General features: G+C 37.0%; 1 protein-coding gene across 1 annotated transcript; it reads right to left on the bottom strand.

The window, feature by feature from the left end:
* Nucleotides 1-480: 480 nt before the first annotated feature.
* On the bottom strand, nt 481-19,846 carry LOC110449018 (salivary glue protein Sgs-3-like). The gene is made up of 7 exons (XM_021495594.1): nt 19,805-19,846; nt 10,972-11,012; nt 10,595-10,703; nt 9,779-9,934; nt 8,379-8,517; nt 3,283-3,408; nt 481-2,636 (listed from the first exon to the last, which is right to left on the bottom strand). Coding segments are annotated over exons 3-7 (672 nt in total). The 5' UTR covers nt 10,597-10,703; nt 10,972-11,012; nt 19,805-19,846; the 3' UTR covers nt 481-2,387.
* Between the last annotated feature and the right edge of the window lie 7,345 nt (nt 19,847-27,191).

Raw genomic sequence — 27,191 nt, forward strand, 5'->3', positions numbered from 1 at the left:
GGACAGTACAATACATTTATAATACAAATTGGTTTTTATACTGATTTACATTGTGTTCACTTCTACGCATCTTTGTCACTAAATCTTCGTATACAAGAAATGAAAGGCGCGTTCGAGTTGAATCATAACACTAATGTACATTATTCATCTTTGTCACTAAAGTCTTCGTAGACAAGAAATGAAAGGCGCGTTCGAGTTGAATAATTTCACTAATGTACATTATTCATCTTTGTCACTAAAGTCTTAATAGTCATCGAAACGTGTCACATGAATAATCACTTGTGTTATATGATCTTTTATACAACCCAAACTGACCAAACCTGAAGAAAACGTTTAGAACACTTTCTGGCCATGTTGTATTTTCTCAGCATGAACTTTTTCAAAAACCTGGGTCGGGTTTTAAAAAAGCGTGATCTTTTCCATTTTTCCGGTTTCATTTTGTCAGTCCCGGGAAAAAATTAAGAACAATCAAAATGAAATTACTAAGTATTTAATAAATCTCCACAAGATCAGAAATGCACTAAAAAATTTGCGTTATTAATACAAGTATTTTAAGTATCGATATTGAAGTTTTCCAACAATACATTCGCGTAAAAGATAGGTTTCTCCCTCTCCTTTGAAGCTCAAGTATGGTGTTTATATGAATCCATAAAGAATGACCCCTGGTCAAAAGGCATGCAAAAGTTGATGTAGGACTAGAAGAATTTGATGAAGAACAAGTGGGAGGTGATGTAGGTCAAGCGGAAGTTGCTAACGAACTAGTGAAAAAAGAAATAATGGAAAAAGATTTCAGACAAATGGAATTTAATTTATGACTAGTGGTATTTGATGTAGGACAAGTGGGAGTTGATGTAGGATTAGTGGGAGTTAATTTAGGACTAGTGCAAGTTAATGTAGGACTAGTGGAAGTTAATTAAGGACTAGTGGAAGTTGATTAAGGACTAGTGCGGGTTAATGTAGGACTAGTGGGAGTTGGTGTAGCACTAGTGGAAGTTAATGTAGGACTTATGGGAGTTGATTTAGGACTAGTGTGAGTTAATGTAGGACTAGTGGGAGTTGATGTAGAACTAGTAGGAGTTAATGTAGGACTAGTGGGAGTTAGTGTAGAACTAGTAGGAGTTGATTTAGGACTAGCGGGAGTTGATTTAGGATAATGGGAGTTAATGTAGGACTAGTGAAAGTTGACGTAGGATTAGTGGGAGTTGTTGTAGGACTAGTGGAATTTAATAATAGACTAGTGGTAGTTAATTTAGGACTATTGGGAGTTAATGTAGGATTAGTGGCAGTTGATATAGTTCTAGTGCAAGTTAATTTAGGACTAGTTAGTGGGAGTTGATGTAGGACTTGTGGGTGTTGATGTAGGAATAGTGGGAGTTGATGTAGAACTAGTGGGAGTTAATGTTGGGCTAGTGGGAGTTGATGTAGGACTTGTGGGTGTTGATGTAGGAATAGTGGGAGTTGATGTAGGACTTGTGGGTGTTGAAGTAGGACTAGTGGGAGTTGATGTAGAACTAGTGGGAGTTTATGTAGAACTAGTAGGAGTTGATGTAGGACTAATGTGTGTTAATGTAGGACTAGTGGGAGTTAATGTAGGACTAGTGGGAGTTGATGTAGGACTAGTGGGATTTTATGTAGGACTAGTGGGAGTTAATGTAGGACTAGTTGGAGTTGATGTAGAACTAGTATGAGTTAATGTAGGACTAGTGGGAGTTAACGTAGGACTAGTGGGTGTTGATGTAGGACTAGTGGCAGTTAAAGTAGGACTAGTGGCAGTTGACGTAGGACTAGTGGGAGTTGGCGTAGGACTAGTGGCAGTTAATGTAGGACTTGTGGGAGGTGGTGTAGGACTAGTTAGTGGGAGTTGATGTAGGACTAGTGGCAGTTAATGTAGGACTATTGGGAGTTGACGTAGGACTAGTGGGAGTTGGCGTAGGACTAGTGGCAGTTAATGTAGGACTTGTGGGAGGTGGTGTAGGACTAGTTAGTGGGAGTTGAAGTAGGACTAGATTTGTGCGTTTAATAGTAAATCCGTGTATACGTCTTGGCCCCCTGTGATGCCTTTGTAATTGTGTTGTAGAAACTGGAGCCGTACATAACGCCTTTAGGTTTCTTTGGCTTTTTCCCGTGTGTAGTGCCACTCACAGGATACTTGGTAAAGAATGTGGAAAGGAGAGAGGAAGGCGAGGACGGATACGAGTTAACTGACGGTTTGATTGTTGGCCAAGTGGAAGTAGCTGTTGGACTTGAGGCTGTGACTTTCGATGTGGTCCGTTCTGTAGTTGTGGTTGTTGGGGTAGTTGTGGTTGTTGGATTGGTAGTGGTAGTTATCGGGGTTGTAGTGGTAGTTGTCGGGGTTGTAGTGGGAGTTGTCGGGGTTGTAGTGGTAGTTATCGGAGTGGTAGTGGTAGTTGTCGGGGTTGTGTGGTAGTTATCGGGGTTGTAGTGGGAGTTGTCGGGGTTGTAGTGGGAGTTGTCGGTGTTGTAGTGGTAGTTGTCGGGGTGGTAGTGGTTGTTGTCGGGGTTGTAGTGGTAGTTATCGGAGTGGTAGTGGTAGTTGTCGGGGTTGTAGTGGTAGTTGTCGGATTGGTAGTGGTAGTTGTTCGTGGTTCCAGGACACAGAAACCATCCTGGCACCACTGGAATAATTATTGCACATATACATGCAGACACATATGAAGTACAGAATCACTTTTCCTCAAAATAACATTGCAATTTTAATTAAGATATAATACATAATAAGGTTAATGTATATTTGGTTTCCTCACTTACCTTAATTTTTTAGCCTTTTTTCAAAAGACATATATATTAAAATTTTAATAATGAATAAAAAAATGTGACACGTATGACGAACTACAAAATAACAAAGATTACAAAAATTGGTACCAATCTATAAACAAAGCACCATCATCATACAAACAGTCATCCTACCACCATAAAATACTCAACTTAACTTCCAAAAGAAAAAAAGAGCAAGAAAACAGCAAAATATACAATGCTATTCAACAACAAACTAACAAATCATTTATTCATAGTAAAATAAAAACATCTTCCTTAAATAATAGATAACACACCAAACTGCCATTCAAAAACGAAAATACAAGCACCATATGATTACCATTTAATAAGAGTCCAAAACACATTGGCAGGCCATTCTACTAAGATACCAAAGGTGAATGAGGTACTGTTTCGGCTAGTGTAGAAGAAAGTTTTATATTGAATGCCAGTTTGCCATAGAAGCTAAGTTAAGTGTACATCTGTGTGAAATAAGATCAGTTTACTTACATAATCGTTACCAGGAGAACTGTTGCACGAGGTCCCCTCAAACACAAACATATTCACACACTCCCCGTTGGTGCTGTTCAAGCAGGTGATACCATCTGTGCAGAACGTATCAGGGTCTACAGGTACCTGTAACAGCAAAGCTTAGAAATGTTGACAGTCAGTAGATACACCTGTAACAGCAAAGCTTAGAAATGTTGACAGTCGATGGATACACCTGTAACAGCAAAGCTTAGAAATGTTGACAGTCAGTAGATACACCTGTAACAGCAAAGCTTAGGAATGTTGACAGTCGGTATATACACCTGTAACAGCAAAGCTTAGAAATGCTGACAGTCGGTAGATACACCTGTAAAAGCAAAGCTTAGGAATGTTGACAGTCAGTAGATACACCTTTGAAAGCAGAGATTAGGTATGTTGAGAGTTAGTAGATACACCTGTAAAAGCAAAGCTTAGGAATGTTGACAGTCGGTAGATACGCATTTGAAAACAGGGCTTAGGGATGTTGAGAGTAAGTAGGTACACGTTTGAAAGCAAAGCTTAGGGATGTTGACAGTCGCCAGATACACATTTAAAAGCAAAGCTTAGGGATGTTGACAGTCGGTAGATACACCTGTAAAAGCAAAGCTAGCGGATGTTGACAGTCGGTAGATACACCTGTAAAAGCAAAGTTTAGGAATGTTGTAAGTCAGCAGATACACCTTTGAAAAAAGAGATCAAGGATGTTGAGAGCCGGTGGATTCATCTTTGAAAGCAAAGCTTAGGGATGTTGACAGTCGGAAGGTACACATTTAAAAGCAAAGCTAAGGAATGTTGACAGTCGGAAGATACACCCTTGAAAGCACAACTAAGGGATGTTGACAGTCTGTAGGTACACATTTAAAAGCAAAGCTTAGGGATGTTGAGAGTAGGTCGATTCATCTTTAAAAGCAAAGCTTAGGGATGTTGGGAGTCGGCAGATACACATTTGAAAGCAAAGCTTAGGGATGTTGACATTCGGCAGATACACCTTTGAAAGCAAAGCTTAGGGATGTTGACAGTCGGCAGATACACCTTTGAAAGCAAAGCTGAGGGATGTTGACAGTCGGTAGGTACACATTTAAAAGCAAAGCTTAGGGATGTTGACAGTCGGCAGATACACATTTGAAAGCAAAGCTGGGGGATGTTGACAGTCGGTAGATACAAATTTGAAAGCAAAGCGTAGGGATGTTGACAGTCGGTAGATACACCTTTGAAAACGGAGCTTAGGGAAGTTGAGAGTTAGTAGATATACCTTTGAATGCATAGATTAGGGATGTTGACAGTCGGTAGATACACCTTTGAAAATGGAGCTTAGAGATGTTGAGAGTTAGTAGATATACCTTTGAAAACAGAGATATGGGATGTTGACAGTCGGTAGATATACCTTTGAAAACAGAGATTAGGGATGTTGAGAGTCGGTAGATACACCTTTGAAAGCAAAGCTAAGGGATAAAAAGAGTCGTAAAGTACCTGCCAAAGCAAAGCTCAATATGATATACAAAGGCTATGAATACCTGTGAATGCGAATCTTAAGGATGTAGCTACCAAAGTTTCTACATTTTCATTGTCGGTACCTGTTAAAACAAAGTTTTACAATGACTAGAATCGACAGGGTGGTCAGGTGGCGCAGTGGATTGCGCACTTGCCTATCACAAAGACGGCCGGTATTAGATTCCCCGATAGGACGTGACAAGGTATGGGGGTCACCGGCCCGACCACGTGGGTTTTTCTGGGTACTTCAGTTTCCCCAACCTTAAGACCCCCCAACTCCTCCCGCGCTAACATCCGGGCCAACAAGAGTGATAAGTATAAGTTATAAAATTTTGTTCCATAAATGTTGTTAAATAAAACAAGTTTTATATTTTAACCGACAGGTACCTGTGAAAACAAAGCTTAGGGTTGTTGAGAGTAGGTAGGTACACATTTGAAAGCAAAGTTTAGGGACGTAATGAGGTAGAAGATGTACCTTTGAAACAAAACTTCAAGGACATATTGAGTTCGTAAGTACCCGTAAAGACAGACACATGTGAAAACAAACACACCTTACCGTATGAGACTTCGAAGACAAGAAAACAAGGAAAGAAGTGTATCGTAAAGAGCTATTCCGTAATTAAATTACTATACAGGAGAACACTGGACACATGGAATGGAGTGATACCTACTCTGCAGATTTCTTTTCACATATAAATCACCATACAATGCTTTTATATTAAATCATATTATACTAGACATGGTCTTTTTTTGAAAAAACAATGGATGTTAATTTTACTTTCATAATTATTCCAAAGTGAATATTTCCTCCTCAATGTTCATTATATTCCAATACTCTCTTGATTTGACATCCCAGATTAATTAATTAGCTGAAGGCTTTATCAATGAACATGTACTTTAGAGAAATTGGATTTTCGTTGATCATAGGCGTCCTTATGTAATTTGTTTCAGTATTCATATTTGCTTTTAAGTGCATCAGACTACAATATATTTTACATTTACAATATAGGTTACAAGGTTGCTATTCCGTCTTTTTATATTGCAGAGTTATCTGCTCCGGTGAACATCCGGGCCCACGCGAGTGATAAGTATAAGTTATAAAATTTTGTTTCATAAATGTTGTTAAATAAAAAACGTTTATATTTTAACCGACAGCTACCTGTGAAAACAAAGCTTAGGGTTGTTGAGAGTAGGTAGGTTCACATTTGAAAGCAAAGTTTAGGGACGTAATGAGGTAGAAGATGTACCTTTGAAACAAAACTTCAAGGACATATTGAGTTGGTAAGTACCCGTAAAGACAGACACATGTGAAAACAAACACACCTTAATGTATGAGACTTCGAAGACAAGAAAACAAGGAAAATATCAGACAAAACTAGAACACTGACAGTTCAGTAAGGGCCCCGTCTTGTGGCAATATATCCCCCATCATCTAGAAGCAATCTGCCCATATAGCTGAGCTTGACATTTGGCATTTGGACTTAAAAAAGAATCGCAAGGAAGCAAAATATACATTTTACATGTACTATGATGTGAGTCTTGATTCCTTCCACCTCCATATTTGCTGGACTAACAGAAATGTAAATACCGGTGCAATACTCATTTGTTAGCTTTGATTAGTTTTATTAAACATTAAATACCTCCCCCATCAAGAACCAGGGTCAAAGTCAGAGATCCACTTTGTCTTTGACCTTTGGACCAAAATGACCTTGACCTTTAACCCAGTGAGTTATTTCAACTTGTTTCCGGATCCCATTCCTCTGTACTTTGTATGTTATGTGATGTAATGCAACTTAATTTGGAATGAAATAAAGTTTATATTAACCCAGTGAGCCTGATCTTTGGTTAGTTGACCTATTCTTTTATTCCGACCAACATTGCTTCATAATATCATAACAAAATGTTCTGAACAACTTAGCTTCATAATAGCACAACAAAAATGTTCATCAGTAAAAAGATGCAATATTTGACCTTGACATTGACCCAGTGACCTTGATCTTAAGTTAGTTGACTTCTTGTTAAATTCCGACCAACATCTTCATAATGTTTTACCAAAATGTTAATCAGTGAAAAGATACAACATGTGACCTTGACAGCTGACCCAATGACCTTGAACTTTTGGTTAAATGACTCCTTGTTTATTCTGAGCAACATTGCTTCAAAGTGTCATAACGAAATGTTCACCAGTGAATATATACCAAATTTAACCTTGACCTTTGACCAAATGACCTTGACCTTTTGTCAGTTGACTCCTTGTTTAATTCCGACCAACTTTACTTCATAATATCATAAATTGCTCATTAATGAAAAGCTACAAAATTTGACCTTGACCTTTGACCCAGTGACATTGATCTTAAGTTAGTTGACTCCTTGTTAAATTCCGACCAACATCTTCATAATGTTTTACCAAAATGTTAATCAGTGAAAAGATACAACATGTGACCTTGACAGCTGACCCAATGACCTTGAACTTATGGTCAAAAGACTCCTTGTTTATTCTGAGCAACATTGCTTCAAAGTGTCATAACGAAATTTTCACCAGTGAATATATACCAAATTTAGCCTTGACCGTTGACCCAATGATCTTGGCCTTTTGTCAGTTGACTCCTTGTTTAATTCCGACCAACTTTACTTCATAATATCATAAATTGCTCATTAGTGAAAAGCTACAAAATTTGACCTTGACCTTTGACCCAGTGACGTCGACCTCTGACACGATGACCTTGGTTAGTTGACTTCTCGTTTTATTCTGATCAACCTTGTTTCATCATGTCATGCAATGTTAATCAGTGAAAAGATGCAAAATTTGACCTTGACTTTTAAACTTATGACATTAAAATTGCCTTCAATTTGGATATGACATATCCATGGGTGCAGAAAGCGAACCCCTGAAGTATCGAGGATGGATGAAGATGTAATAAATAGAAATGTATCGTAAAGAGCTATTCCGTAATTAAATTACTATACAGGAGAACACTGGACACATGGAATGGAGTGGTACCTACTCTGCAGATTTCTTTTCACATATAAATCACCATACAATGCTATTATATTAAATCATATTATACTAGACATGGTCTTTTTTTTGAAAAAACAATGGATGTTAATTTTATTTTCATAATTATTCCAAAGTGGATATTTCCTCCTCAATGTTCATTATATTCCAATACTCTCTTGATTTGAGATCCCAGATTAATTAATTAGCTGAAGGCTTTATCAATGAACATGTACTTTAGAGAAATTGGATTTTCGTTGATCATAGGCGTCCTTATGTATTTTGTTTCAGTATTCATATTTGCTTTTAAGTGCATCAGACTACAATATATTTTACATTTACAATATAGGTTACAAGGTTGCTATTCCGTCTTTTCGTATTGCAGAGTTATCTGCTCTTGTGAGCAGGTTTTGATTGTCACGTCATTAGTTTGTGTGAGAAAATTACGTCGTTTCCCAAAAATTGATGACGCTACTCTCACAAACAAATGACGTACCATCAATACCTGCTCACAAGAGCAGATAACAGTGCAATACGAAAAGACGGAATATCAAAGATTGAGAGTGCTTACCAGGACAAATGACGTACTTACGTTACACACAGGGGAATCGAATCCGTAGGCTATTTGACACTGTCGATCAATTGAAATACTTGTTCCTGCACCGCCTAAAAGTCGATCGTCATCATAGTAAGCGGGCTGAGCCAAGTTATTTAGACATGCGCCGTCCGATCTGTTGAGGGTTATAGAAAGTACATATACTACAACCTTCTTCATCTCCTCTGTACAGCTGTATCATGCTGTGTTACTAATTGTTGGCATGCTGAGTACATAACTAAATTTCAATGGTACAATTACCTGTGTGAACAATACCGTTACTCTGAATATCCAAATTTATTTACTACGATTTCTAATATCCAGATTTAAATAAACCTTACTCCATTATCAAGAGGATTATCACTATTCTTTGGAATTCAGGTTTCCGAATAATTAATAGAAATTGATGATTTATCTAATTTAAAGAACATAATATATTTTCTTTATATACAAAACTATCATTATCAGATATTACGTTACTCAAAGACATGTAGGAGTATTGATTTCGATCTATCATCGTATAGGTTTATGCTGAACATTATTATAGTTTTTTAACACTCATTGCATGATTACATGTTTGTTCTTATTGCGAATGGGGATGTACTTTGGTTTTAAAAAAGGAGATTCCCCGTTCATGTTCTGCAAGTACAATGTACTTAGAATTTTTGTCAAAAACCAGAAAAAATCCATAAACGATTTGAGACATGTTTCTCAATGGTATATTTTACTTAAAAAGACTGCAACAGTCCATAAATTGAAGTCTTCTATTTAATCAATGGCTTCCTGAATTTAGGTCCTTCAATTAACACATAATTTCTTTCTTACTTATTTATTTACTTCCGGAAACTAAAGTGTTCCATTGAAATTTGTAATTTTGTCTATTCTCCTCTTAAATTTAAGCCTTGCTTTCCTTAACCTATAGTGCTTGCCAGTTTTTCACAACAAGCTTGAATTTATGCGAAGGTGGTTCCATCTTAGAGTCATCCCAAATTTGTCCCAGCAGAAGTAAATATTGAAAATGTCTTAAAATATCCCTAAAGTTGTCCCAGCACGATATAATTTATCATTTAAGGTAGTCCAAAATAAGTCCCAGCATAAGTAAAAAATACTAATAGCCCTCGGGCTGTTATCGGGATCTTGGGTCGATGACGGATGGTTAGATTTGAGGCCTTTGCGCAATTATTGTCGTCTGCAAGAGTCATTCAGAACTCAAGGGTGATTCATTTTACTCATTTTGTTCTAGAGAAACTTTCATTGACGGAAAAATTACCAGGGGAATTTAATCGCGCGAGCGAAATATGGCGTTTTTTTACAGTCACCTGATCAATAATATCCAATCAGATTCACCGTTATATATAACAATCATAACTGTTATAGACGAAAGTTAAGCAACCTACGCTAGCCTTGTGGTAAACTGTTGCGCTGAGCAGCTGGTCCAATTAAACGAGTTGCCTGACCCAGTGCCGAACTCTTGTCTAACTGGGCTGGATTGAATATCCATCACCTTGCCTGTTCCGCCCTCACCACACGAGCTATCATCAGTAATTCCAAGCCTACCTCATGGAAATAACATAGCAACAGGTGATCAAATAAAAATTGGCATTTTTTTTATAAAATAATAGGTGATTGAATATGAACACGAGATCACAAATCAACGTTTTATATACATTATAAGTGATCGAATACAAATATGATCCCACATATCAACATTGTATATAGTATTATAAGTGATCCAATATAAATATGATCCACGTATCAACATTTTATATAGTATAATAAGTGATCCAATATAAATATGAGCCCACATATCAACATTGTATATAGAATTATAAGTGATCCAATATAAATATGATCCCACGTATCAACATTTTATATAGTATTATAAGTGATCCAATATAAATATGAGCCCACATATCAACATTGTATATAGTATTATAAGTGATCCAATATAAATATGATCCCACGTATCAACATTGTATATAGAATTATAAGTGATCCAATATAAATATGAGCCCACATATCAACATTGTATATAGTATTATAAGTATATATGCTCATGTATCGACGTGCAATAGCATACCAGCATTATATATCACAATATGTATCTATTACCAACAAGGAATTTAATATCAATATATTTGTTTTAAAAATGATCTCACTTCAACATTGGATTTCATATCAAAATTTTGCAAAGCAGATCCACTGAAACTTACATAGTACCGAGTGTCCTCGCTATGGAGTAGGCTGGGAAGGCAGTCTTTCCATACTCTATAATAGCAAACGGGTCACTTGTCTTACAGATTGAGTCGGTATTAGCAGCATCTATGAAATAAACAAATATCATTTGTATCGACAGCAGTTAGAAAAAGGTTAAAATGTGAAATTGGTTTTCTAAAATTGTATCAAAACCTTTCAATGTAATTGCTGTTATCTTAATTTCATCTTGGGCATACAAGTGTAAGTAAAATGCAAAATCTGTATGTAAAAAATTATATAGCAGAACGTAAAACACAAAGGAAGACGATTACCAGATGGGCAAAATGATGAAAATTTGATGTTTAGATTATCTTAAAATCAAATTTACACGTACATAGTATACTTGTATCTCCAGCATCCGTGGTGACATCATACCTAAAACATTAAGGATTTTATTAAAGCACTGTACTTTCATAAAATATAGATACATTAACATATGTCCCGACGTAAGTAGGTATAAGACTGCCACTGTAAACACTACCATTACAATACCTATATAGTTTGGTTTGTTTGTATCATTTAAGGATGTGTAAGGTTTTGGTGGTGAAGGAAAGCCGGAGTACCTGGAAAAAAGCAACCGACCTGCAGTAAATACCTGGCGACTGCCCCACGCAAGCTTCGAGCCTGCGACCTAATGGTAGAGGGCTAGTGATCCAGACACTCGTATTGTCCATAGATCCACCACTACTTACCTTGTGACAACAATCAGACATACGTATACATGATAAGCGTAATTTAAAGACAATTTTCTTTTTTACTGTTTAATTTACGGCAAAAACCGAAATGTAAACTTTGTTTTTACTTATATTACAAAGAAAGGATAAATACACAGAACAGTATTTTCCTGGATGAATCGAATTCGTCCCACATCATTTTTAGATATAAGAAGTCTCCAATGATAATTATATTTCAATCAGACTGAAGACAATTATATATCATTTTAAAGGAAGAGGAAACCTAAATGTCAATAAACAGGCATTCGAACTGTAAGTCGATAAAGTTAAAAAATAATTGAAACGTTTAAATGCAGAATCCAGAACAAGAACGAGGATATTGAGACAAGATGTTTCGGAAGCAAGAATGTCTTTTGCTTCACCGACAACTCCTGCCATGTAAATCTATGTGAAATCTAAGTAATTGCACATTCTCAAGGCGAAAAAATCACGACATACTCTTGATTGAGGAAATAGTGATGTTACTATCAAGAGAGGGAAAGTTCACAATTGTAAAATCGAAATCCTCACTTTGATCATACAGCTGAGTGTGAAATAGAAGGAAACAGCAGGGTTGTTGTTACAAGTCCTGATAAGCCCTCAACTAAAGTCAGCCTCACATGAAAACAAAAACAGGTCGACCAGAAGACCAAACCTCGATATCAAGGGGTTGCGCTCACGTACGCTCTCTGCACCCCTGGAATATGTCATAGCAAAATTGAAGGCTGAGAGTGCGCAACCTTGTTGATGTGACAAGAAGACTAGTTCGATCCTTTGATGTACATCAAAAGAATCTCGCGGTCACGTAACGGTAAAACTTGACAGGCTTTGAAGTCAGACGTCGTCTCTTTGTTAGCTTCAAAGGACAGGTATCAACCTAGCGATTGGTCAGTTTTTTTTTACCTGATACCAATCAAACAGCTGTCTTTGTGCCTTCAATTTTGCTATTACATATTCCAGGGGTGCAGAGAGCGTGAGCGAGCATAACCGAGGATGCCAGAAGACGGGCAAAGTTTCCCCCCAAATAACACTCGCTGAGAAACGAAGCCACTGAATTGAACAAAGCTATTGTCATCCATAAACTCAATCACTCTCACGATTATTTTAGTACTAGTATGTCACATCTGAGCATTTGCCTTGTTTTTCACAAACTTGCCCCAAAAAGATTTCAATGGTACGAAAAGAACTATCTAATAATCCGTTCCTTCAGTTTGTATGATGCATGCTATTGTAATGTGTGAAACAAAATCAAAATTACTGGTAGAAGAAATATTTTTGTGGGGAGAATCCTCGAGAATAATAAAAGATCTTCTTTGTTCTTCAAAACCCACACTCCATGAGTTCCGTTTATGGAGTATGTAGCTTCACTATACGACTGTATCCATGATTGCATTGTACAAAGGAATTCAATTAGAAGTTAATTAGAAGTTTCGGCAATAGTAGAGACACTAGCAGAGCCAGCGACAAAACGCTGCTTATACATATTTGTGTTAAGATTCAAAATCCATAACAAACGAGGCAGGTCCGTACCTTTACCATTAATCGGTCTTTAGACACTTTAGGGAAAGCTTGATACCGAAACATGGTATCAAACTTGTTTAAGTCGTACTTTTCCTTCGAGATATTGGAAAATGTATGGGTAGGGTTCCTTGATTATCAAGAACGTCTAGTTCGTTTAGTGCAAGCAGAACATGTGATAATTGTGACTGCAGTCAAACTAAGTGTCTGCAGATACAACCACATACTTATCATTCAGATCGTTGGGCAGGTTTTGGGCAACGGGGACACGAAATAAAGATTTGTGTTTCGTTTCCGTTTTGGATTGCAAGGTGACAAATTTTGCCCTATCTGAAAAAAATAACCAGTTCTCTCGTTTTGCACATTGTCTGTCGTAGTCTTCCATGGAATCAATCCGTATAGTGTTATTACTTAACAATTGAAAGTAGCAATCTCTTGATACTTGGAAACTTAATGAAAACTTCCGTAGCTTTACATTGTAGAACATATTTTGACTGACAATGTACACGTGTCTAACTCGACCGTGTAAAACTAGAACAAAAACGTTCTCCAAAATAGACAGATTATAAAGGTCAGGTCGAAATGCTTCTGATAAGACCGTTTTTGCATTTCTGCCTTTACTTGGGTACATACTTTTTCCTCATCCAATCATTTGAGCAAACATTGTTTTGATAATTAATGAATGATAATGAATGTTTTTTCTTTAATAAACACGAATAAATTGACTATTGCAAAACAAGTTTGAGAACATCGAAGTTGAAACTGAAGTAAATTCTGTAATACATGTAGAAGGTTTGAGTATGGTAGTGGTTTAATTAACCGTGTATTTCGTACTCCGTTGTATGATCTGTAATACATGTAGAAGGTTTGAGTATGGAAGAGGTTTAATTCACCGTATATCTCGTACTCCGTTGTATGAGTATGGTAGTGGTTTAATTCACCGTTTATATCGTACTCCGTTGTATGATCTGTAAGGCATATAGAAGGTTTGAGTATGGTAGTGGTTTAATTCACCGTATATCTCGTACTCCGTTGTATGAGCTGTAATACATATAGAAGGTTTTAATATGGTAGTGGTTTAATTCACCGTATATCTCGTACTCCGTTGTATGAGTATGGTAGTGGTTTAATTCACCGTATATCTCGTACTCCGTTGTATGATCTGTAATACATATAGAAGGTTTGAGTATGGTAGTGGTTTAATTCACCGTATATCTCGTACTCCGTTGTATGAGCTGTAATACATATAGAAGGTTTGAGTATGGTAGTGGTTTAATTCACCGTATATCTCGTACTCCGTTGTATGAGTATGGTAGTGGTTTAATTCACCGTATATCTCGTACTCCGTTGTATGATCTGTAATACATATAGAAGGTTTGAGTATGGTAGTGGTTTAATTCACCGTATATCTCGTACTCCGTTGTATGAGCTGTAATACATATAGAAGGTTTGAGTATGGTAGTGGTTTAATTCACCGTATATCTCGTACTCCGTTGTATGAGTATGGTAGTGGTTTAATTCACCGTATATCTCGTACTCCGTTGTATGATCTGTAATACATATAGAAGGTTTGAGTATGGTAGTGGTTTAATTCACCGTATATCTCGTACTCCGTTGTATGAGCTGTAATACATATAGAAGGTTTGAGTATGGTAGTGGTTTAATTCACCGTATATCTCGTACTCCGTTGTATGAGCTGTAATACATATAGAAGGTTTGAGTATGGTAGTGGTTTAATTCACCGTATATCTCGTACTCCGTTGTATGAGCTGTAATACATATAGAAGGTTTGAGTATGGTAGTGGTTTAATTCACCGTATATCTCGTACTCCGTTGTATGAGCTGTAATACATATAGAAGGTTTGAGTATGGTAGTGGTTTAATTCACCGTATATCTCGTACTCCGTTGTATGAGCTGTAATACATATAGAAGGTTTGAGTATGGTAGTGGTTTAATTCACCGTATATCTCGTACTCCGTTGTATGAGCTGTAATACATATAGAAGGTTTGAGTATGGTAGTGGTTTAATTCACCGTATATCTCGTACTCCGTTGTATGAGCTGTAATACATATAGAAGGTTTGAGTATGGTAGTGGTTTAATTCACCGTATATCTCGTACTCCGTTGTATGAGCTGTAATACATATAGAAGGTTTGAGTATGGTAGTGGTTTAATTCACCGTATATCTCGTACTCCGTTGTATGAGCTGTAATACATATAGAAGGTTTGAGTATGGTAGTGGTTTAATTCACCGTATATCTCGTACTCCGTTGTATGAGCTGTAATACATATAGAAGGTTTGAGTATGGTAGTGGTTTAATTCACCGTATATCTCGTACTCCGTTGTATGAGCTGTAATACATATAGAAGGTTTGAGTATGGTAGTGGTTTAATTCACCGTATATCTCGTACTCCGTTGTATGAGCTGTAATACATATAGAAGGTTTGAGTATGGTAGTGGTTTAATTCACCGTATATCTCGTACTCCGTTGTATGAGCTGTAATACATATAGAAGGTTTGAGTATGGTAGTGGTTTAATTCACCGTATATCTCGTACTCCGTTGTATGAGCTGTAATACATATAGAAGGTTTGAGTATGGTAGTGGTTTAATTCACCGTATATCTCGTACTCCGTTGTATGAGCTGTAATACATATAGAAGGTTTGAGTATGGTAGTGGTTTAATTCACCGTATATCTCGTACTCCGTTGTATGAGCTGTAATACATATAGAAGGTTTGAGTATGGTAGTGGTTTAATTCACCGTATATCTCGTACTCCGTTGTATGAGCTGTAATACATATAGAAGGTTTGAGTATGGTAGTGGTTTAATTCACCGTATATCTCGTACTCCGTTGTATGAGTATGGTAGTGGTTTAATTCACCGTATATCTCGTACTCCGTTGTATGATCTGTAATACATATAGAAGGTTTGAGTATGGTAGTGGTTTAATTCACCGTATATCTCGTACTCCGTTGTATGAGTATGGTAGTGGTTTAATTCACCGTATATCTCGTACTCCGTTGTATGATCTGTAATACATATAGAAGGTTTGAGTATGGTAGTGGTTTAATTCACCGTATATCTCGTACTCCGTTGTATGAGCTGTAATACATATAGAAGGTTTGAGTATGGTAGTGGTTTAATTCACCGTATATCTCGTACTCCGTTGTATGAGCTGTAATACATATAGAAGGTTTGAGTATGGTAGTGGTTTAATTCACCGTATATCTCGTACTCCGTTGTATGAGTATGGTAGTGGTTTAATTCACCGTATATCTCGTACTCCGTTGTATGATCTGTAATACATATAGAAGGTTTGAGTATGGTAGTGGTTTAATTCACCGTATATCTCGTACTCCGTTGTATGAGCTGTAATACATATAGAAGGTTTGAGTATGGTAGTGGTTTAATTCACCGTATATCTCGTACTCCGTTGTATGAGTATGGTAGTGGTTTAATTCACCGTATATCTCGTACTCCGTTGTATGATCTGTAATACATATAGAAGGTTTGAGTATGGTAGTGGTTTAATTCACCGTATATCTCGTACTCCGTTGTATGAGCTGTAATACATATAGAAGGTTTGAGTATGGTAGTGGTTTAATTCACCGTATATCTCGTACTCCGTTGTATGAGTATGGTAGTGGTTTAATTCACCGTATATCTCGTACTCCGTTGTATGATCTGTAATACATATAGAAGGTTTGAGTATGGTAGTGGTTTAATTCACCGTATATCTCGTACTCCGTTGTATGAGCTGTAATACATATAGAAGGTTTGAGTATGGTAGTGGTTTAATTCACCGTATATCTCGTACTCCGTTGTATGAGTATGGTAGTGGTTTAATTCACCGTATATCTCGTACTCCGTTGTATGATCTGTAATACATATAGAAGGTTTGAGTATGGTAGTGGTTTAATTCACCGTATATCTCGTACTCCGTTGTATGAGCTGTAATACATATAGAAGGTTTGAGTATGGTAGTGGTTTAATTCACCGTATATCTCGTACTCCGTTGTATGAGTATGGTAGTGGTTTAATTCACCGTATATCTCGTACTCCGTTGTATGATCTGTAATACATATAGAAGGTTTGAGTATGGTAGTGGTTTAATTCACCGTATATCTCGTACTCCGTTGTATGAGCTGTAATACATGTAGAAGGTTTGAGTATGGTAGTGGTTTAATTCACCGTATATCTCGTACTCCGTTGTATGAGCTGTAATACATATAGAAGGTTTGAGTATGGTAGTGGTTTAATTCACCGTATATCTCGTACTCCGTTGTATGAGTATGGTAGTGGTTTAATTCACCGTATATCTCGTACTCCGTTGTATGATCTGTAATACATATAGAAGGTTTGAGTATGGTAGTGGTTTAATTCACCGTATATCTCGTACTCCGTTGTATGAGTATGGTAGTGGTTTAATTCACCGTATATCTCGTACTCCGTTGTATGATCTGTAATACAGCCATTGAAGTGGTTTTATATTAGAAATTAGTTTAGTTCGCTAATTGTTTTATACTTTCGGGTTGTCCGTCTTTGTGTAACAGGGATACATGTATATATCTTTATGTTGTGTAAGACTTTGAATGGATTTTAAAATCACGAAAGGTCTTGGTGTAAGGAACCTTAAATGGTTGTGTGGTAGTAAAGTTGTGTGATGAAAGAATGTGGTGCGAGGACCCTTAATGTTTGTGTATTACCCGTATGTAAGAATGGGTGGAATGTGAGTACTTTTAGTCACGTGACATCAAAGGACGTTTGTATTGGTCATAGCTAACAACTGCATGATTTTTAACCTGCCTTATATCACTCAGCATCAAGGCATTGAAGGATAAAGGACCACTTTTGGATATTGGGAGGTTTTCCAATGTGATAATCAAAGAATGAGAGAACTGGGTGAGTTTTTAACCATATATGTTCTATTATTATGGTTTAAATGTATATTCTGTAATGTTTTTATCAGAATATTGGTATTGTGTAGTGTTTACATTTTTTATTTTACTATTTAATCATAATATTCTGATTAAATATACAGAAATGGATGGAGTGTAAGATTTCAGTTGATCTACATGTATACAATTTCTTTATTCCAGATTATAAAGTATATAGTGATTAGTATTGTTTTTATAAGGTATTTATTTCTCTCATTTTAAGTAGTAGTGTTAGAACTGCCAGTCATACATCGCCTGTTAGACAAAGGGAAAGTCTGCAAACCCCGCAGGATCTGTGGGTTAAGTAGATCTTTTGTAATTTAGACATATTTTGTAAAATAGTATTATATGATTCCATATCAATTGTGTATTGATATGTAGAAATAAACTCAGTATTATTGATATGTACATAGTAAAAATAATATCTTATTTTTATATGGAGTTCATGATTAAGTATATATGTGAGAGTTATGTCCCTTGACGTGAATAGACTATGTGAGATATTTGAGTGAATGTGTAATGTGTTGTATTTTGTACTTGCAGTGTTTTTTAATATACAGAATAAACGTCAAAGAAAGAATTCAACAGTGTTTAGTGGATATTTTAATATCACATCGATATAGCACTGTGACATTTAGCTCTTTGGAGTTTTGGAGCAAGGATGGATGTGATTCGTCAGCCGTAATATTTATGAAACTTTTCATTTGGTAAGGTTTAGAGTAAAGTAGTTGTATTGGATGAGTTTCAATCTTAATTATTGGTTATAAAAAGAGGTTTTCTCTGAGGAAAATGTTTTCTTTCTCCAACAAGCATTCGAACTACTTACTGAAGATGATATGTGACCAAGTGACCAAGATGTCGAACTACTTACTGAAGATGATATGTGACCAAGTGACCAAGATGAAGAGGTTTTGCCCTAGTTGTCCTAGTTGTTTAATTTTGGGTTAAACTGTGTTTTTCAGTAGTTAAATTGGTCTTTTGAGTAACTTCGGTGCTGTACCTAGCAATATGGTATAATTATAGGGACGTGGGTTTTTCCCTTTTGGGCAGATTTGATAGGAAAATGAATGCCTTGGGGCCTGCTGGTTGGATATTTAGGTGGCAGAAGTTTCAAAAAAATTATGTGTGGGTTGAGCAATATATATAGATGTAAAATGTATCAAACAAAATTAATATTTTTCAAGTCTGTTTTTGTCGGGGGGAGTTTTTGAAGTGTGTAATTTGTTGTACATTTTGGTCAATTTTCGGAATTTTTAAATGTTTTTTTACAGGTGTGTGAGATGACATTCTTCAAAATGAGGGCAGGTGAACCAGTGTGGATAACCCCATTTAACCAGGACAGTGGTAAACGTTAACACTATCGTCTATGGGCAATCATTTGGCGCTACGGTCCCTATAGGGGGAGGTATAGAGACACAGATAACCAAGGCTAAGCTTGGCATTGTCCAGGTAGATTCGATCTGGTAATGTCACGGTAAAGAACTGCCAACACAGAAGGTCACGCCTATTGTGATACGGTAATTGGATTAGAATGTTGACTAAATGAGTATAAATGGAGTGAAATGGAATAATGTAACAGTTATTTTAGTCAGATAGATGGCCTTTTTCTTTCTATATAATTTGCAGCATTTCGTACAACAGTTAGTGATACAAGATAAAGAAATATTTAAACAAAAAATAGCCGCCAACAACGATTCTGATCAATCTAAAATAAATCTATGACGAAAGCCACATGCGCAAAAGTAGTTTCAACTGAAAAAACGCTTCTTGCGATATTGTTTTTTTCTCACTTTTTCGATTATTTGAGACTATTACTTTTAAGACGTCGCCGCCTTTTTGAACACTTCGTGTAAGGGAGTCGACTCTACCTTATATAATTTTTGTTCATGAAGCTAACTTCTCCCAAAATCGTACGATTCACAGACAAATTTCATAAACAAACGTAAATCGGATAGTGGTGAGTTATACTCAGAATATAGTGCAAGTTGTACTTACTGTGTCAGTGCTAGATAGGCATCCTGGCCAGAACTAAACGGCCCCGTGTACGCTTCGGCGTACTGTAGGTTGGATTCCGGTATTGTACTATCATCATCGGATTGAAACATCCGGCAGTAACCAGACTACAAGTAAAAGGTAGTACGGACCTTAATTAAATACTATTCTGTAACAGACCGTGAACAGTTATGCACATCAAGCGGTAATATTGCTGATAATATATTAGCTATTCTATATATAGTTTTTACAATAATTCATCTGGGCCCATTTTTTCAACTCGTGATAAGATGAACAATTCGGCAACGCAAATCGTTTACTATGTAGCATACATAGGATATTGAATGATTTCCCGTTGATTTTTGGTTTGGTTTGTTTGTGTTTCACGTCCTATTAACAGCTATGGTCATTTAAGGACGTGCCAGGTTTTGGAGGTGGAGGAAAGCTGGAGTTCCCAGAGAAAAACCACCGACCTACGGCCAGTACCTGGCGACTGCCCCACGTAGGCCTCGAACCCGCGACCCTGTGGTGCAGGGCTATTGGTAGCAGAATGTCAGATGAATACCATACACACATTCAGAAGCATAGTAGAAGACCGATTAGCAATTCGTAAATTGCAAAGACGGAAATATCACTACACCAACAAAGTGAAGGATTTAATCATCTCTGGCGCAATATTCTAATTACATCACGCTTGACATTACCGGGAGCAATTTGGAATGCAATTCTACCGTGTTCTGCTATTAGCTGGTACATGCTATTCTACCGTGTTCTGCTATTAACTGGTACATGCTATTTTACCGTGTTCTGCTATAAGCTGGTACATGCTATTCTACCGTGTTCTGCTATTAACTGGTACATGCTATTTTACCGTGTTCTGCTATTAGCTGGTACATGCTATTCTACCGTGTTCTGCTATAAGCTGGTACATGCTATTCTACCGTGTTCTGCTACTAGCTGGTACATGCTATGCTATAAGCTGGAACATGAACGATTTGATTACAAAAGTTTATGAACTATGTAATACATGTAATGTTGATAATCAGTGTATACATCAAAAGTGTCAATAAAACCAACTTATTCTACCGTCGCTGTAGCTAAACACTTATTCTACCGTCCCTGTAGCTGAACACTTATTCTATCGTCGCTGAAACTGAACACTTATTCTATCGTCGCTGTAAGTGAACCCTTATTCTACCCTCGCTGTAGCTAAACACTTATTCTATCGTCCCTGTAGCTGAACACTAATTCTATCGTCCCTGTAGCTGAACACTTATTCTATCGTCGCTGTAGCTGAATACTTATTATATCGTCGCTGTAACTGAACACTTATTCTATCGTGGCTGTAGCTGAACCCTTATTCTATCGTCGCTGTAGCTGAACACTTATTCTTTCGTCGCTGTAGCTGAACAATTATTCTACCGTCGCTGTAACTTAACACTTATTCTATCGTCGCTGTAGCTGAACACCTGTTCTATCGTCGCTGTAACTAATCACCTATTCTATCGTCGCTGTAACTTAACACTAATTCTATCGTCGCTGTACCTGAACACCTGTTCTATCGTCGCTGTAACTGAACACCTATTCTATCGTCACTGTAGCTGAACACTTATACTATCGTCGCTGTAACTGAACACCTATTCTATCGTCACTTTAACTGAACACCTATTCTATTGTCGCTGTAATTGAACACTTATTCTACCGTCGCTGTAACTGGACACCAATTCTATCGTCACTGTAACTGAACACCTATTCTATTGTCGCTGTAATTGAACACTTATTCTACCGTCGCTGTAGCGGAACACTTATTCTATCGTCGCTGTAGCTGAACACCTGTTCTATCGTCGCTGTAACTGAACACCTATTCTATCGTCGCTGTAACTGGACACCAATTCTATCGTCCCTGTAACTGAACACTTATGCTATCGTCGCTGTAGCTGAAGACCTATTCTATCGTCACTTTAACTGAACACCTACTCTATTTTCGCTGTAATTGAACACATATTCTACCGTCGCTGTAACTGAACCCCTATTCTATTGTCGCTGTAACTGAACACCTTTTCTATCGTCGCTGTAACTGAACACTTATTCTATAGTCGCTGTAACTGAACCCCTATTCTATTGTCGCTGTTACAGAACACCTATTCTATCGTGACTGTAACTGAACACCTGTTTTATCGTCGCTGTAACTAAACACCTATTCTATCGTTGCTGTAGCTGAACAACTATTCTATCGTCAATGTAACTGAACACCTATTCTTTTATCGCTGTAATTGAACACATATTCTACCGTCGCTGTAACTGAACTCTAATTCTATCGTCGCTGAATCTGAACACCTGTTCTATCGCCGCTGTAACTGAACACCCATTCTATTGTCGCTGTTACTCACTGTAACTGAACACCTTTTCTATCGTCGCTGTAACTAAACACCTATTCTATCGTGACTGTAACTGAACACCTACTCTATTTTCGCTGTAATTGAACACATATTCTACCGTCGCTGTAACTTAACACTTATTCTATCGTAACTGAACAACTATTGAACACCTATTCTATTGTCGCTGTAATTGAACACCTATTCTATCTTCACTGTAACTGAACACTAATTATATCGTCGCTGTAACTGATCACCTATTCTATCGTCGCTCTAACTGAACACTAATTCTATTGTCGCTGTAACTGAACACTAATTATATCGTCGCTGTAACTGATCACCTATTCTATCGTCACTTTAACTGAACACCTATTCTTTTATCGCTGTAATTGAACACTAATTGTACCGTCGCTGTAACTGAACACTAATTATATCGTCGCTGTAACTGAACTCTAATTCTATCGTCGCTGTAACTGCCTGTTTTATCGTCGCTGTAACTAAACACTAATTCTATCGTCGCTGTACCTGGACACCTGTTCTATCGTCGCTGTAATTGAACACATATTCTACCGTCGCTGTAACTGAACACCTGTTCTATCGTCGCTGTCACTGAACACCTATTCTATCGCCACTGTAACTGAACACTTATTCTATAGTCGCTGTAACTGAACACCTATTCTATTGTCGCTGTTACAGAACACCTATTCTATCGTCGCTGTAACTGAACACCTATTCTATCGTCGCTGTAACTGAACACCCATTTTATTGCCACTGTAACTGAACACTAATTCTAGCGTCGCTGTAAATGAACATCTATCGTCACTGTAACTGAACTCCTATTCTATCGTCACTGTCACTGAACACCTGTTTTATCGTCACTGTAACTGAACCCCTATTCTATCGTCACTGTCACTGAACACCTGTTTTATCGTCACTGTAACTGAACCCCTGTTTTATCGTCGCTGTAACTGAACACCTATTTTATTGCCACTGTAACTGAACACTAATTCTATCGTCGCTGTAACTGAACACCTATTCTATCGTCGCTGTAACTGAACACCTATTCTATCGTCACTGTAACTGAACACCTATTCTATCGTCGCTGTAACTGAACACCTATTCTATCGTCACTGTAACTGAACACCTATTCTATCGTCGCTGTAACTGAACACCTATTCTATCGTCACTGTAACTGAACACCTATTCTATCGTCGCTGTAACTGAACACCTATTCTATCGTCACTGTAACTGAACACCTATTCTATCGTCACTGTAACTGAACACCTATTCTATTGTCGCTGTTACAGAACACTTATTCTATCGTCGCTGTAACTGAACACCTATTCTATCGTCACTGTAACTGAACACCTATTCTATTGTCGCTGTTACTGAAAACTTATTCTACCGTCGCTGTAGCGGAACACTTATTTTACCGTCGCTGTAGCTGAACACTTATTCTATCGTCGCTGTAAGTGAACACTTATTCTATCGTCGCTGTAACTGAAAACTTATTCTATCGTCGCTGTAACTGAACACTTATTCTATCGTCGCTGTAACTGAACACTTATTTTACCGTCGCTGTAGCTGAACACCTATTCTATCGTCGCTGTACCTGAACACCTGTTCTATCGTCGCTGTAACTGAACACTTATTCTATCGTCGCTGTAACTGAACACCTATTCTATCGTCACTGTAACTGAACACTTATTCTATCGTCGCTGTAGCTGAACACCTATTCTATCGTCGCTGTACCTGAACACCTGTCTATTGTCGCTGTAACTGAACACCTATTCTATCGTCGCTGTAACTGAACACCTATTCTATCGTCGCTGTAAGTGAACACTTATTCTGTCGTCGCTGTAACTGAACACTTATTCTATCGTCGCTGTAACTGAATACTTATTCTACTGTCGCTGTAGCTGAACAGAAAATAATCTTCGGTTTTGAATGCAGTGATAAAAAATAACGTTCTGATTGGACAATATTAAACTGATACAGGACCTCATATCATCATTTTGGTGTCATATAATCATTTCGACTATTTAGGACTAGACGGTAGTACTGAATGAAAAAGAATAAAATTTCCTGTCTAAAACTTATACATTTTTATTGAGCATTGGGTTGATAATATTTTTCAAGTTTTATTTTATAACCTTATTAAGTTTCCTGTTATAACAAAACTATTGTCATTTTGTATAAAATCGTTTGTCTTCAATTTTGCTATCAAAGCTTAAGGTATAGATCGATTAATTTGGTCAAGCTTTTGGAATAGTGTCTCTAATCATTATTCGATTCATCCCAGATGTCCTTAATCTTTTAGTAAAATCCGATTTTGACCAATTTAAAAAAGAAGTTGATTTCTTTTGAAGACATTTCTGTTATTACCAAATAAAATTTGTTCTTCAATATCCCCTTTCCAGGATGTTTTGATAAAGACTTGAAAATATGTTGCCAATCATGTAGCAATGAAAAAATAATTTAGGTAAATTACTCAGGGGCCGTATTCATGAAACCGTTCTCATGCTCAAGCACGGATTTTGCGCCCAATTTCTTGTTCCAGTTATAAATTATTTAAAAAAACTTATTTTGATAAAGTTTTGGACAAAAATTGAAGGAACTTGAAGCCGAATACTGTTTTTAATATTTAAATTTGACTTTTTGATCATTGACATGATTTAGGTGGTTTAAAGAAAGCTGGCTTATGCACAGAATCCATGCTTAAGCATGAGAACAGTTGCATGAATACGGGCCCAGATCAAGAGATGTTGTGTTGTTGAATTTGCATATATAAAGATTAACACCAAACGGTTTTGTCATAATATTATGCTTACAGTAACAACAGTTTCCGGCAGTGGCTACGTAACGTAGTTAGCTCCCCTGATATTTTATAAGGAAACACAAAACGATTATAAACAAAGGCATTTATATTGACTTTTAGTACCATTATTATTATTATTATTATTATTATTTACCCTGGCAGTATTCCAAAACATAATGTTGTGGGACAATAAAAAAAAGTACATTACAAAACAAAAGTGTTCGTAACCAATACCAACCCAAGGCATTCCAAGCCTGTTTCTCTTAGTGAATTATTTTGTATATATTCATATTTTATCTACAAATCATATCTGTATACGTCATGGTAAGGCCACTTTTTGATTCGTCTCTATAACAGGTTTCTTTTGATGCCTTATTAACATTACTTTTCTATAGGAAACTTATTATTGGAAGGAAAAATACTCATAATTAAATCTCTGACTATTAAACAATTAAAGAATTACATATAAGACAGCTCAGACAAGGATACACACTAAACATAAACAGAAAGTATTGGTTTATTCATTGTATGCGTTGAGAATCATCATTGACGTTATCTATGTGTGAACAGTTTTACAATGGCAACTTAATGGGTATTAGTATTTAGTTTATATATGTATAAAACTAATTTTCATCAAAAATGTTTAACATATCTCGTAAACCAAGGGGAGGTAACGGAATGTGTGATGTATCTAATTACCCGTTAAGGGAGGTAACCGAATGTGTGACGTATCTAAATACCCGTTTAGGAAGGTAACCGAATGTGTGATGTATCTAATTACCCGTTAAGGAAGGTAACCGAATGTGTGATGTATCTAATTACCCGTTAAGGGAGGTAACCGAATGTGTGGTGTATCTAATTACCCGTTAAGGGAGGTAACCGAATGTGTATTGTAATACATACCGCGACTGCTGTGCATTCTATGAATCCTGCAAAATACGCCCTGACATCGAAGCCAGCCCAGGCCAGATTTTGAAATATCGAGTCAACCTACAATTTAAATAAGAATAAATAATAAAACGAAAACATAAACAATTTATATATCATCATACTATATACATGTACCTATAACATACAACACGTTTCTTGCTTGCTCTTTGCCTCCGGTCTGGTATGTAAAGTCATTAGCCATCAACAAAATAAAAATCTGCCATTTATCTACTTAAAAAATATTTCTCGATGAATATTGGATATACATTTAAACTGGTTTGTCTAGTCTGCATTTAACGACTTTTTGACACCCGTCGTAATGTAGATTCGGTTTAACAGATCACTTATAGAATCATCCCGGTAGTGAAGTCGGTTCAAAGATGTGCATGTTCATCCAGGGCTCGTTTTAGAATCACGTAAATAAGGTACTGTTGCATTGTGGAATTCATTAAAAATGGCCACGGACCAAAGCACCAATCTCTACCAAGAGTTGTCGATGCTTTTCAATCACACTGCAAGAACCATTACTCTGCTTGGAGATTGCCAAAGCACATGTTTGTTTGTTTGTCGGTAAAAACATCACAGTCCATACCTTGATCACGTGTCATAGTAAATCTCAAACAATAGAGGGTATTGTTTTGAATGTCTTATCCAAGGCTCTCCCAGGGGTTAAACCAACAAATAATCACCCCACGGGTTGGTAATCAATCTGTTTTACCCTAAGGTAGGGTTTGCTGTTTTTCTTTCATCCTATTATTTCATTCACAACTCCACCAACAGTAGTCTAGCATGTTTGTTAGCAATTGACATTCGGTATATCAATATAGCCTAGTCAATTACATTTTATGATGTCACTATCGCCAATTATTTTTTATGACGTCATAAATTAGCGCGTGCTATTCCGCAAAAGGATAACTCTCTCAAGGAGGAGATACGTTGATCTGTCTCGGCTAAAATGGGAGTCACATCTGTGACAGGTTGGAGACATTTATTTTCAAAGGTCATATTTACGTTGTATCCTGCATAATTGCATGACTAAAGCCCAAGTCACACCGGGCCTGCGACCAGGATACGACCTACATATGTAGCTGCGACTGAAAAATGTTGGTATCGAGGGCAAATCGTAGAAAGATCGTACGACTAGTCGCAGAGTTCGTGGGTGTTCGCACGATCGAAATCAGTCGCAGCAAGGTCGACGGTCATGTTCAAAACTTCCTACCCGCGATTCCAAACCGTAAGAGGTCGCAGACAGGTCCTACATGGTCGC

The sequence above is a fragment of the Mizuhopecten yessoensis genome, unplaced genomic scaffold (genome assembly GCF_002113885.1).
Source record: "Mizuhopecten yessoensis strain PY_sf001 unplaced genomic scaffold, ASM211388v2 scaffold4411, whole genome shotgun sequence".
NCBI lineage: Eukaryota > Metazoa > Mollusca > Bivalvia > Pectinida > Pectinidae > Mizuhopecten > Mizuhopecten yessoensis.